Genomic DNA, 14,558 nt, shown 5'->3' on the forward strand with positions numbered 1-14,558 from the left:
GAGTCCTTTGTACAGATATTCTAGAGAAGGAGAAGAAGAAGAAGAGTTTGGATTTGATACCCCGCTTTTCACTACCCGAAGGAGTCTCAAAGTGGCTAACATTCTCCTTTCCCTTCCTCCCCCATAACAAACACTCTGTGAGGTGAGTGGGGCTGAGAGACTTCAAAGGTCACCCAGCAGCTGCATGTGGAGGAGCAGAGACACGAACCCGGTTCCCCATATTACGAGTCTACCACTCTTAACCACTACACCACACTGGCTATAACTACACATTTGATTGAGAGCCTGATCTATGTACTTAACACTTATCATGTGCTTTTTACATTATTATGTTTTTAGCGAGAGATAACTACTGACATGGAAGTAACGTCTTTCTCTCTTCCCCATTGCACTATGAATCTCTTTTTTCTGCAGAAAATGATGAGTGTATCAATGAAAGAGGGCAATTGAAAGAAAGTGTCATTCAGATCCGTGGGTATGAACTAGAATATGCTCTAAGTTCTGTGGTCAAGCGGAAGGACAGCATGGTGTTTGGCTATGCTAGCCAGGCACCTTTCATCTGCAAATACCATCTTACAGCAAAGGTATGATCCTATTGCACAATAAATCAGGTGACTTAAGGCAGTTAACCTAGATGTGAAATTTGTTATGCACTCCCCAGTTTCCCAGATCTGACACTTTATCCTAGAAAAGTAGCTATGTATGAGTGGCTTTCTCAGTGCAGTAAACATCTTCTTGCAGGGTGCACACTTGTAGTTCACAGGAGCCTCGTGCTTTGCAACAGTAACAATCTCCATGTCCTTAATGCTGGCCTCAAACCCTAAAAGAGGACATAGCTGTGTTGTAGGTTGCCTCTTTGATGTAGTTCTACCTTGCTTCAATGCCAATGCTTGTTCGATGGTATCAGAGAAGCATTCACAAAGTTCAGGTATTGCTCTTGTAGAAGTGTTGATTTGAGGCCACACTTTCTGCTTTGTGCTATCCAGCTCTTTGGCTGGAGATGGATCTTGCTCGCCACTAGGGAGTGATCCAAGTTTAATAACATGTCCAAAAAGGAACTAGTTCCAGTTCATGATCTTTCATATACAAAATTAAGTAGTTCCTTCATGTTGATTTCAAAGTTCAAGTTCATCCAATTGGTCCTCAGTAATTTTCCTCAACATTCAGAATGTTGCAAGCTGCTGTGGTGAAGTATAAAATAATCAAGTTGGAAGTGACTTAAGGGTGTACATCAAGGGAGAATGAGCTTGAAGATAGGAATAGGAATAGGAATAGGAATAGGAATAATTTATTATTGGCCAAGTACATTTTCCAACATACTTGGAATTTGTTTCGGCTACATTGCAATGTAAACATACAGACACTGTTCCTCTCACAATACAAAGAAGTAAAGAAACCCCACCCATATTTTACCTCCCCTTAAGCTATACAACTACGAATTTAACAATTTAATGGCACAAGGGAAAAAACTATTCTTGTGCCTGGCCGATTTTGTATATGAAGTCCTGTAGCGACGTCCAGATGGAAGTAAATCAAGCAGATAAACTAGGAATTGTTCAGCGTTCTACACCAAAATGAATTTAATTCACATGCCAGTTACAGGAAATACTTTCAGGTGTAGTTCAGAGATTTCTTTAACTAATTTAGGAAACTTCATTAAATCATTCTATTTAATTCCAAGCACTGATGACATCACTGGCACATGCCAGGGCTTGGCAGTCTCTGTTCCTGATTGGCATTCACATAGTAGATGGGAGATTTCCTGCCATGCTTCCAAGGCTCTGTTTGCAAAGCCAAGAGCTGTAGTGGGGACTATTGGGTTGGCACTGAGCCTGGTACTCACAAGAACTTCACACGGCCAGCAAAACTGTAATGTCCTGGAGAGCAGCTCCAATTTCTGCTTTGCATTTAGTACTGGTGAGTTGTATGAAATACAGAAGCAACTTGGTTTCTGCCCAAGAGAACTACATGTAGGGGTGGCAGTAAAACCTACTACAAACAGCAGTCCCCATAAAGATTTAACATAGCCCTGTCTGAAATCTTAAAAATTGTCCAATCTTATTTTCTTTTGTTTTCTTAGTTATTTTACATGAGCATTCTTGAATACTACCACAGTCACATCTGCTATGTAATGTTACCTGTTCGGTTCACAGATAACCTGGAAAGATCAGCCAATCATGTTTGCAGAGAGGATGACACCAAGCAAACAGTTTGGACGGGGTTTCCTGGAATTGTCAGCTCATGGCAGGTGGTTAGCTTCAGCTTCAGAGAGCGGCCTCTTATTTATCCATGATGCTTCAAATCTGGTACTTGTCACAGTGTGGCTTCCATTAACCTTTGCTTGTCAGAAGTATTTCTTTGGTGCTTAAGCTAACTGTAATGAAATAATCTATGCATCTTAATCTTTCATGCATGTATTATTCCAATTGTAACCCTTCCAGTAACACTATTAGTGCAGCTTATTCTTAGCAGACTGCTGGCAGAAGAATATCTGTGCATTTTATCTCACTGATCTCAGTTAAAAATAAAATACCACTTTCCCCCCTTTCATTCAGTGATCTGTTTACAAATGAAGCAGTCTTTATAACAGAACAACATGCTTGCATTAAAATTCCTGCATAGTGTTACTGTTTCTTCACATTTCTATTATTTGGGTACAACTTAATTTAGCTTAATGCAGGATTGGACCTTACCCATGGCATGCAAATCTAGTTTGTGTTTTGGCTCTGGTTCAGGCAGACCAGAACACAAGGGCCTGGAGGCAGGTGACATAACCTAAGATAGGAGTTCTGAAGATGGCAGATGGGAGAAAGGAGGATGCAGGAGTTCAGCAGCTTCTCCAATGGCACATTGTACAGACTAAGTTGACTGTTGTCAGAGCTTTATAGGTCCTTATCAGTGGGTGCAGATTGGCCTTTGAGTTCAGCTGATGTTCTTCAAGTTCATCCTGAAGCTATAGGTCATGGTTGAGCTATGGAACTCTGGCATGGTGTTGCTGAAGAACCACCCTGAACCACGTTGAACCATGCTTAAGAAACCTAGGGGCTAACCATGAGATGGTGTGCTTTTTGTCCCAGCTCCTCCCTTGTCATGCATGAATTCCCCAAAACATTTCAGATAACCTTAACCATGACAAGGGGCTATATTTATCAGTTTCAACCTAGTTAATGAGAATCAGGTTCCCTCTTAACCAGGGTTTGCAGACCTCCTTCAAATTCCAGTTAGCATTAAACATGGTGCAGATATAACCCTTAATCATAATTAAGATTTTCATGGTAAATATGCATAACTTGCAATCTGCTGGACTCAGAGGCCTTTTTAGGTATTATTCTACCTTCAAACCTTCTTGTGAAACATGAGAAGTTTGTGGATGGCATGGGTCTCACCAGAACATGCACAGACATTGAAGATGGGGCTGGTGTGCACAATCCCCTACTCAGTGTTAAAACACAGAATAATGCCTGTACAGAGCTAGGATTTTACTTCTTTCCAGGTATGAAAGAATGAAGTGTTCCCTGCACTTTCAGAGCTTCATCTGCCACAACCATCAGTGAGAAACACATGTGCATGTGACACTCTAAATAATGGCCTTTGTCTCTAAATTAATATTCAGCTTTGCTCATTTAAACATGAATATAGTGAACCACAAAACTATTAAAATGGACATGGCTGCAGAATGTGTTTTAGATGCATTTATTTCTCTGTTGTAATCCTTCCAAAACTCTTTGGTCTGATGGGCTACAGATTACAGCAATTAAATAAACTGGTCAAGTACTGACATAATGTTTCCAATCTCTCTTGTTTTAAAAATAAACTTTTTAAATTTTTTAAAATGAGAACAAAATGCAAACAACGTTAAACATAGTGATATAAATGGGGTGTGGTGGGGGAGGAAAACTAGAATGGATAAGAGGAAGGGGAAGAAAAGGGAAAATAATACCCTACATTAATTCATGTGCTGCATCTTCAATCAATATCCAAGGCATTGAAAAATTACTTTATCCTAATCTTCTAAAATATATCCTCTCCACAAACTTAATTGGATCATTGGGGGTCTATGTACTGCCTCTGTTGTATTGATGTACTGTATAGAAAAAAATACATACCAAATAGCATAAAAATATCTGATTTAGATTCTTTCCTAGTTACTTGTCTTTGATATGTGAGATGCTCAGATTCTACCAAACCAATCTCTTCACCATAGTTAAGAGAATAAAAGCAGGCTGCAGAATCTCAATGTCCCTCTTTCTAGAAGGAATTCCTTGATTATCAGGTAACAGTGGTATTTTCTCTCTCTTCCTGTCTTAGGAGGTTCTGACTCGTGAATACTGCCATTCGTATCATGGACAGGGAATCAGATCTTTGGCATTCTCACTGGATGGCCAACATATTCTTGTAAATGGCATGCAGGACGGTGCACTTGTTTGTCTGAAATGGAAGTATGTATAAGCTGAAGAATGCCTGTACTGTATATGACATAAAACAGCTTTTCAGCAATTCCATTAGGCTATCATTTCCTATTCAACAGAGCAATTTAAATATTTTTATATGCTTATATCTCTGTTATCTGACCCCAAACAACTAGTTTTATGTCAGCCAAAGAAGGGCAACTAAGGTTCTTTCCAGCCTTTTTTGGTAGGTGTATTTTCCAATGTGTCATTTATACTGGATTTCCCCCACATTTTTCTGCTTTATTAGGTGTTCTGGAATGCTTCCCCAATGTTATTATATTTATTGCTAACTGGGTGGCGATGGGGTGGGTGGGACTCTAGCACCACAGCAAAAGAAAACCTGCATAAAAATTGTAAAGTTGGTGGTGTAAAAATTTACAGGATTTTGGGAGGAAGTATAACAACATGCAGTGAATAAAAATGGAAACTGCAGGTGCAAACAGTATTGAAAGTGGGAATGCATATAACCATCATGAGCACAAATCACCATGAATTGCAGTAAGAAAGATGTCTGAAATGCCTCTAATTTAATCGACATGGGCTACTATCCTGACCATTTATTTTTGAGCAAATAAGCATTGGAGTTAGATATAACAATCTTTTGATCAGTTCATTAATTATGGTAGTACAACCGTACCAATTTCCTAGTCATTTAATTTCCCCTTCTCTCTTTTTTTTGCAGGAAACTGGGAGAGCGCAAATTAAAGGAGGCCACTGACTTCGGGGCTTTCCTTCTTAGCAACATACTCGACAGCTATATTTTCCAAGGAAACGCACACCTAAAGACCATGCCAGAATGGGCAGTGACTTCAAGTCCCATATATAAGTTATCATTGGATAGCATTTCTTCTCAGGTTTTAAGACTTTTTAAATATACTAGTGTGGTATTTGAAACATAGGTGCTATATAGATCCATGATGTGCATGTGTGAAAGTTATGGGTGAGTTACTGTGCATCCTAGATCTGTTGTTAGAGGATGTATGGCAAAAATGACTGATGAATGCTCTGAATAAATATTTTTTTTAAATTTATATCCCGCCCGCCCAGCCAGGGCAGCTAACACCAAATATGAATTACAATAAAACTTAATAAACAACAAAAACAAAAACAAACAGTTAATTAAAATATGACTTAAAATACAGCTTAAAATGTAGCCTCGTTTTAGTAGTAGCCCATAAATGGAGGAAACATCAGATATTGACCCGAGCCAGCTATCCATGCTGGTCCTATATGGGCCAGCAAAAAACCCAAGGGAAAATTTATATACCAAATCCCATATAAGGGGTCAGAGTGAATCTAAGCCGAAGGCCAGGTGGAACAGCTCCATCTTGCAGGCCCTGCGGAAATATGTCAAATCCTGCTGGGCCCTAGTCTCTTGTGACAGAGCGTTCCACCAGTGCGGAAAAGGCCTTAGACCTAGTTGAAACCAATTAACCTCCTTGAGGCTCAGGACCTCCAAAGTGTTGCTATTTATGGACCTTAAGGTCCTCCGTGGGGTATACCAGGAGAGGCGGTCCCATAGGTACAAGGGTCCTAAGCTCCTAAGTGATGTGATTGGTGGAGGTCTTGTGTGAAGCTGCCATAGACTAAGCTTAGTAGGAATAAAATACAGAATTGATGAATGTGTGTGTGTGTGTGTGTGTGTGTGTATATATATATAGAGAGAGAGAGCATAGGGAATTGTGTATGTTTGTATTCTCTTTCACAAGATTTTAGGACCATCTTCTTGTTCAGCTTATTAGAATGATGAAAACTAGTGAAGACTGGCCGCTCACTGGATGACCTAGACCTATTTTGTCAAGCTATTGGGGAAGACAAAATGAGATAGCCAGGGCTTGGCATTCTTGCTCATCCCCCTTGCTATGGTGACAACCATGTTCTGTTGACAGAGATAAGCCTGAAGCTTCCTCCCGATACTGGAGCTACAGAGGAGGGAGCCCAAAACATGAGCAGGTTCAGCAGTATGTTTTGGATCTTCATTTCCCACATACAAGCAGAAAGCAAAACAAACGGCTACCTTCATACTCTGCTTCTGAACTAAAGACGGACGATGGACAGGCTTGTCTCTGAGCCTTCCATGCAGTTATAATGTCTAATGTGCTAGAGGAAATAGAGGCCTGATTGCTTCCCCCAACCCCCAGAAGCTCTGAACTGCAGGGAATTGGCTGAGAGTTCATTTGTTCCTGACCTCATTTTGTGCAGCATGGTATCAAGGATAAAACCCCACCCCATGAGGCAGGGGCATGTCCTAATTATGAGAAGTTTGTGACTGGCCAACATGGCCACCCAAAGGATATTGACTCCTTGCAGTAACCCAACAATGAGCTCAATGCAAGAATGGTAAGGTAAAAGTGATAGAGGCCACGGATCATCATTCAGTCCCACTTTGTATTGTCCTCCGTGGCATTATGCATCTACTGTTGTGATGATGTTTTAGTAAATGTAATGCTTAGTATAGTTCTAATCCCTTTAGAAGCAAGGGAATGTGTTGAGTGGCAAAGGTTTGTAGGGATACGCAGGCCCCAGACCAACATAATAGTGAACTTAGTTTCCTGATTAGTTTCTGTACACAATCATTTTTCTACGGTAATAGTAACAACCATGGTAGTCTGCCACCAGCATTGACAAATCTTGTTGGGAGTCTATGCAAAGCAAGCTGTATAATAATTATTCCATTTATTCAGATTTATTTAAATTTGCACTCTCCCACCCTATAAGAAAAATCAAGAGAGCAAATGTTAAATATCTTAAAATGGAAATTCAGTATATAAAATGGAAATAAAAAATACAGTACTAACATATTTTGGTAGCTGAAAATTCTGAAGATAAATCGATAATAGGTCCTGTCTTTCTTTCTTTTTTAATATAATGTTGCAGAAGGCATCATTTATTGATACAACAGAACAAGATGAATACTTTCTTCTGACCCAAGCAAAATCTGAAGAGACTACATGGTTGGACCAGAAAGCAGAGACGGTAATTTGTCCAGTACTGCTGTAAAGTCTCGGTGGCAACTGAAATGTGTTTTGGTGTCATGCTGCTCTGTTTTTAAAGCTGCCCCAGTATCAAAAAAACAGATAGAAATTGCTTGGGAGTGAAAACCAAGCAGCTTAGGCTATGTATGTACCAATGCCCCTCTTTTAATTTCTGTTTGATTCCTCTTTAGACCAGTTTAGACATACCACTCTGGTTGAAAAAACACGGTTTGCTGAACCGGGAAGAAGCAACAAGCTTGAGAGCGCACTCCTCCCCAGTCACTTTTCCTTTTGCATGCCTAGCTTCCTGATTTGTTTGCTTTGACATCCAAACCTGCAAAACTAAGCCACAGTTTCCCAGTTTTGATACCATAGGAAATCATGTAGTCTGCTCCTAAATATGGCACATGAGAGGATTATAGAAAGGCAGGAGAGGGTGCTCAGGTTCATAACAAATTCTCAGTCCAACAAACCAGGTTTTGTTGGAATGGGAATGTCGTGTCTGAACCAGATCTTTGTATCAGAAAATTCATTTGCTTCTCTCAGGAAGTTTGCAGTCCACACCATTAATAGCACAGGATTACAAGTGATTGGGACACTTACTGTCAAGCAAACCTGCTGGTTGTCACCCAATCACTCACCACTGGTGCCTGTCCTTATTTCTGTTCTAGCCAAGTTTTTTGACTGAAACTAGAGGCAGTAAGATTTTCACATTATAATCTCCATTAGAGCTTACCTGTACTTTATTTCATATATCATCTGTTCCTGGCTACTTCTTCTCTGCCCTTGGTCATTACAAAAAAATTCTCAGTCCTGCCCCCAGAGCAATGTCATTTGGTGGGGGAGGCAGCCCTCATGTTCTTGTATTATACATTTCATGTAAGCCAACTTGAGGATCTTTCTATATCAAAAAATACAGGGGTGGTGCAGCTCATTTCACTGCTTGAAGCAAATCAGAAAGTGCTGCGTTGCTGCTAGCACCACCGCTGCTGCTGTGCCAATTTTGAGAGATCTCACCCAAAATCAAGCCAATGTCAGCATCGCTTTTCCACTGGCAGAGGTGGAAGGGCACCTGCAGGGGGCTTCCGGTGCTTTAAGTAGTGTCCTCACCCTGCCTGATTCAGAAAGATGGGTTAGAAATCAAATGAATGATTAATAAACAAACATCCTTTCCTCTCTCTCTCTCTCTCTGTGTGTGCATTTCCTTCTCTCTATTACATCTTAGGCTATGAATGTGGAATCCAACAAGTTTCATGGAAAGAAAAAAGAAGTAAAAAACAGAATTAAACAGCTGCGCAAAAAGGTGTGTGTTGACAGATTGTCAGAAGCATTTTCAGGGCATTGCCCTTTACTTTTCCATAGCCATAGAAGCATTGTGGTAACACTGCCCATTTCATAGTGGGTTTTAAACATAGCTTTAAATCTCTGGAGACCCCTGACCTGAACAGGAGACATTACCCCTGATGACTGGGAGCTAATATGGGCAGAAAAGATCAAATGGGTCATTTTCACAGAGTCAAAACCCAAAGAGGCTCGTGTTCAGTTGCCGCTGCATATAAAGGGCATTTAAGAGCAGATCCGCATCTAATGTGACACTTAGGGAGGAATTTCAAAGCCTGCATCTTTAATCTGCATTTTATCACAACATACAAAAAGCAAGCCTTGCATATCCAGCAGCAATAACTTAGGCTGAGGTTGCCTCTTATATGTGGAGAGGACATTTTTGGCCAGAGTCAGATGCTTATTTCAACTGTCTTGCACTTGGGTTTCCTTCTGCCTTCATAAGATTAGATAACAGTTTTGATGTATACCACTGCACTCTTTAAGACTGATTTTATTACAGCAGGTAACTGGGTGCCACTGTAAATGTTTCTATTTAGTTGCTGCTATGGGCAAATATCAATTACCACATAGACTGACATGATCATGTGGAGTTTCTTTATGCCAGTGTCCCATGTTTTGCTGCTCTACTTCTTATTATTTGATATAATTTTTTATTCCAATGGTTTCTGTCACTTTTTTAATGTCTGCAGTGCTCCAGGGTGCTTTATAGTGGGAAAGTGTGATGACAGCAACAATATCCTTCACTTTTGGTTGTGATGTGTCTCTGAATACCAGTTGCTGGGAAGCACAAGTCAGAGAGGGCTGTTGTGCTCAGGCCTGTTTGCATGCTTCCCATAGGCATCTGGCCTGATTATTTATACTAGTGAACATAACTAGGACCATTGTAGAGAATCTTCATTTGACAGAACCATCCCATGAGATAAGCAATTCTCACATGTTATGGGTTCCATTTCGGAGCACCACATCATGGAGCCATTTTGCCCTTAGACATTAGAGATAAGATCATGGCAGTGGTTCTCTTCGAAAGGGAATGTTGTCTTCTCAAAAGGGCGTGTAATGCCCACTAATAAGATCACAGGAGACTTATGGGTAAGTATCCAAGCTGCAAGTAAGAGCAGAGCCAAATGCCACATATTGGAGTCAATGCAGTGCAATAAACCCTGGAGAACTTACAAAGGCTGTAAGTCACTGTCATGGACATGACTTCCCACAGTCAAGATGAGCAGTCGGGGGGGGGGGGTAGTGAGTCAGAAGAGGAAGAAAGAGACTTGCCTCTTTCTCAGGCAGTGGACTACAGCCCCCCTTCTCAGAAGGAGGAGAGACTGTACTTTATCAGTACAGCGAGAGCTGGCTGGACGGGGGTCAATTCTCTGAGGAGCAGCCGTGAGTCACCTAAAAGGGGAGGGGGAACTCTTCGTCAGAGGAAGAGGTGGGAGATAACCCTGAGAGTCCCAGGGCTCGCAGAAGAACAAAGGTCAAGGAAAGGCATCAATCAAAGAAGAGGGGGACCCTTTCATGTTTCTTGTTGAAGGTGCAATTTGAGTTCAGATGCCTCAACTTCATCTTGATGGACGGTCGCTAGTGGGAGCGGCTCTGAGGTTAATGACTGTATACAATAAATCTTCTTGTAAATACAACTACTGCGTGCTGATTATCTGAGCCGGCAGCCTGCCAGATCCTGACGGTCACATAGATCCCAAAGAAACAAAAATATGATCAGCGCATTTCCTTATTAAGATATTCCAGAACAATTATGCAAAGAGGATGAACTTTTCAGTTATCCCATTAACAGTGTACAGTGGTACCTTGGTTTTCGAACATAATCCGTTCTGGAAGACTGTTCAAGTTCCGGAACGTTTGAAAACTGAAAACTCAAAACGGAAGCCTCAGTATGGAAAATTCAATACAGAAGCTGCGTGGCATGTTCAAGTTCCAAGGCGCATTCGAAAACCAAAGCATTTACCATATGCCAGAGTGGTGCATGCTCTAGTAGCTTGGACTACTGCAGTGCACTCTACGTGGGGCTACCTTTGAAGGTGACCTGGAAACTACAACTAATCCAGAATGTGGCAGCTAGACTGGTGACTGGGGGCGGCCGCCAAGACCATATAACACTGGTCCTGAAAGATCTACATTGGCTCCCAGTACATTTCCAAGCACAATTCAAAGTGTTGGTGTTGACCTTTAAAGCCCTAAACAGCCTTGGTCCAGTATACCTGAAGGAGCATCTCCACCCCCATCGTTCTTCCCAGACACTGAGGTCCAGCGCCGAGGGCCTTCTGGCGGTTCCCTCACTGTGAGAAGCAAAGCTACAGGTGCGACGAACCTCCCTGCCAACTACCCCTCTGTTACCAAGTGTATTACTTCTGAGGTGTTCAGGGTCACTTTTTTCCATACACCCCACCTCGATCCTTGAGGTCTGTCTGTGAGGATAATCCCCCTTTTATTATAACTAGGGATGACTTGGTAACGGGGTTCTCTTGTCCAGCTGTCGTGGCCTGTTTTATATGTATATATATTGCTCTGGGCACCTGGGTTGAGAATACCTCTCAGCTCTATCAGTTCTGGGGCTCTCTCTCTCATTAGATTCCCCCATTGCGTCAGTTATCTAAACCCTTTTAGTAACTGTGTAGCCTTACTGAGGTTTCTGCCCTTTTGCCCCTCCTGAGGGAAACTCCAAGATACAAACTATCACCCTGCCGGTTAGTTTTGCCTTTTCCCTGTGTTCACCTCCTCATGAGCATCCATATATCGCTGGCCCAAATAAATGCCTCTTTTCTCTTGGCTCAACAGAAAAAACAAGACTTTATTTATTTCAGAACACCGTGCTTCACGTATTTTGATATTTCATCAGCTTAGTTACATCAAAAATATCAACTCTTTCAGTATAACTGACTAATCTTCATCCTATCCTATCCTAACCACCACTCTCCTGGCCCCACACTCCTCTTCTTCCAGTCACCACTCACACCCGGCCTCTTCTCCAACTGCCAAAATGGCCTTCCCTCCTTTTAAACCGGGGATTGCCCCGCCCCCAAAGGATGAACTGTCCGTCACAAACGAAGGTGGCTTAACTCTTTCGGCGCTGGGCTGTCATACCTCCTCCATCTTAGGGCCAATCCGTCACAGCCAGATGGGCAGGGTACACATAATAAATTATTATTATTATTATTATTATTATTATTATTATTATTATTATTATTATTATTATATTACCACCATATTTCCCCATGTATAGGACTTGATTTCTTTCCTAAAAATGAATGTCAAAAATTAGGGGGCGTCTTCCCCCATTTTCTTAAATCTGAGTCCCCCAAAATACATGGATGAAAAAATACGACTTCCGGGTTTTCGGTGTTTAAAAACTGAAATGTTTGAAAACCAAGATGTTTGAAAACCGAAGTACCACTGTATTTGCACCAGTGTAAGTCTACACAGCAGGACCAGCAGCACTTAACAATGCTGATCAAGTGTGTGTTTTATGGGTTCTATCTGCAGAATTTGTGTGATGCCTATTGGGACTGCTTTTCCAACACCTGCATGGAGAAGGAGCAGTGTCTGAATCATTCCAAACTTTAAAGGCACTATGTACCTCCTACAGTTTCAGGAACAGATAGATATTTGCTGATATTAAAACATGGAGATGCAGACTTCCCAAATACTCTAAGGCACAAAGTGGAACCACTCAAAGGCTGTTTGATTGCAGCTTCCTCATCCATGTCCGCTGTATGTTTGGACAAGCATGTTGCACCTTCACTTTTTACAAACACATTTTGAGCCTCCCTCACTAATACTTTATCATTTAAAAAAACAGATTCAGGATATGATGTTTGAAAATGCAATGGTACCAAAAAATGAGATGCTGGAGCAATACGAATTCAATCTGGACGTAGAAGAACAAGACAAACAGCAAGTGCATAGTGAAGCAGAAGTGGCAAGGGTAAGGTGAACTTGTGGGGAGAGATTGCTGCAGAAGAGAAAGAAACATTGGGCACAGAGTAAAGAACTAGAACAGAGGAACACTAAATGCTGGCAGAAACTTTTAAAGTTACCTAAGGCAGGGGTGGGGAACCTTTTCTGGTTGATGGGCCAGATCCTTATCCCCCTACCCTTGGAGAACCAAATTTGGCAGGTGGCCAGCTGTATCCGCTCCATCACCAATCAGACAAAACCTCGCACTGTAATCAGCACACATTCTTATCTGCAGCCGGTTATCTTAACAGGACAAGCAGACTGACACAGGCAAACAACACACCCAGCTCTTGCTGGCTAGGAGATCAGGCCAGGCAGGGGGCAGGATGGTGCTAACCAGCCCTTTCCTACTTAGTCCTCCTGTGGGTTTGCTTAGCACATTCTAATATATATGATTTTCATGTAACCTAGTGGAATTTGTATCCTTCTCATTTGTTTTTTTCTGTTATAAAAAAGGTAAAGAAGGATATAGAGATGGAAAATCTGGCCAACTGCTATTTACGTGAGATCATCAAACACGAGTGTTGGGATACCATGTCAGTAAAAGGGCGTTCAGTTAAGGTAACTTCTATTGACTTTTTCTTTCAGCTTGATCCTGTTGTAATTAAAGTCCTGAAGTAAAGTAATTAACAGAGCAATTCTATACATGGCTACTTGAATTAATGCCCTTTGCTTTCAATGACACTTACTCCCACATAAGTGTACATGCAGGATACTGTCCCATGAGCCAGAAGATCTCGTGGACAAAACTCAATAATAAAAGAATGGCAGCAAAAACTATTGGAATATGCAGAAATGGCGAAACTCACCAGAAGAATAAGAAACCAAGATGACAGAGTCTTAATTTAGACTGGAAATCGTTTATTGAATATTTAAAAAATTATTGTAAACAGATACAATCAGCAGGATTAATGTAAAGATGCAGTGAGATAAAACCAATTTTGAATGAATGGGATAATTAATAATTAGGCATAAATTAGGAGATGCAGTTAAGACATAATGAATTTAAGCAAGCGCAGAAAGGGGGAGGGAGATCGAAATGGGGTATTTGATGTAAAATGGGGAAATTATAAGTAAAATTTATATTAAAAAGGGAAATCAGAATAAACATAGGAGCTAAAATAAATGAATGAATAATAACAAATTTGAAACTTACGCTAATTAGGAGAGAACTGAACTCAGTTTTGGGTTCAAATGACATGGTAAGCTATGATAACTCAGAAGCAAAAACTGCCAAGCTCGTCCTCTCCATACATGAAGAGGGGACTTGCTTTGGCTTGTTCCTGCTCATTCACATTGCACTAAATTGTAGTTTAGCAGGCTGTGCAAACACAGCCAAAATATTAGTTGCATTGTATCATATTAACTTTAAAATTCATACGTGGTTTTTTTTCAGGCCAGAGATACTAATCATAGCTCAGACAGAACTGATCAAAGGGGAGATTTTTTTAAGGATCTAGAGAACTGTGGGCAGCCTAGAAAATGAACTATGCAATCTCTTAGTTTGTCTGGTCAAACTGTGGGAAGTCTCCCAGTCCCAACAGCCCATAGCTGTTGAATGAGAAAATCCCAGGTTTGATCCCTACTATTGCTAGGTGGGGCTAGGGAAGTATCCTGACAAACCTGCAGAGATGCTGCCAGAGTAGACAACACTGATAGGGGGGCAAATGGTTTGACTCAGTATGATAACTTCCCATCTTCCTATGTAAGGCTTCTCCATATTAGCAGGTTATGAGTTTGAAATCTTAATTTTGTTACGATTTGGCCAGAGCTGACGTTTGGATTGTTGGTGTAAATTTTCAAATGAATGAACAGA

The 14,558-nt window shown here is 41.1% G+C and overlaps 1 protein-coding gene across 1 annotated transcript in view; it reads left to right on the forward strand.

Moving 5' to 3' along the window:
* CFAP43 (cilia and flagella associated protein 43) overlaps positions 1-14,558 on the forward strand; it is a 52,598-nt gene that overhangs the window by 22,269 nt on the left and 15,771 nt on the right. The window contains exons 15-22 of the mRNA XM_033149727.1: positions 415-584; positions 2,154-2,306; positions 4,309-4,439; positions 5,134-5,305; positions 7,323-7,427; positions 8,652-8,729; positions 12,585-12,710; positions 13,199-13,303. Coding sequence (XP_033005618.1) covers positions 415-584; positions 2,154-2,306; positions 4,309-4,439; positions 5,134-5,305; positions 7,323-7,427; positions 8,652-8,729; positions 12,585-12,710; positions 13,199-13,303 — 1,040 coding nt within the window. The remainder of the gene's footprint in view (positions 1-414; positions 585-2,153; positions 2,307-4,308; positions 4,440-5,133; positions 5,306-7,322; positions 7,428-8,651; positions 8,730-12,584; positions 12,711-13,198; positions 13,304-14,558) is intronic.

The sequence above is a fragment of the Lacerta agilis genome, chromosome 5 (genome assembly GCF_009819535.1).
Source record: "Lacerta agilis isolate rLacAgi1 chromosome 5, rLacAgi1.pri, whole genome shotgun sequence".
NCBI classification, from domain to species: Eukaryota; Metazoa; Chordata; class Lepidosauria; order Squamata; family Lacertidae; genus Lacerta; species Lacerta agilis.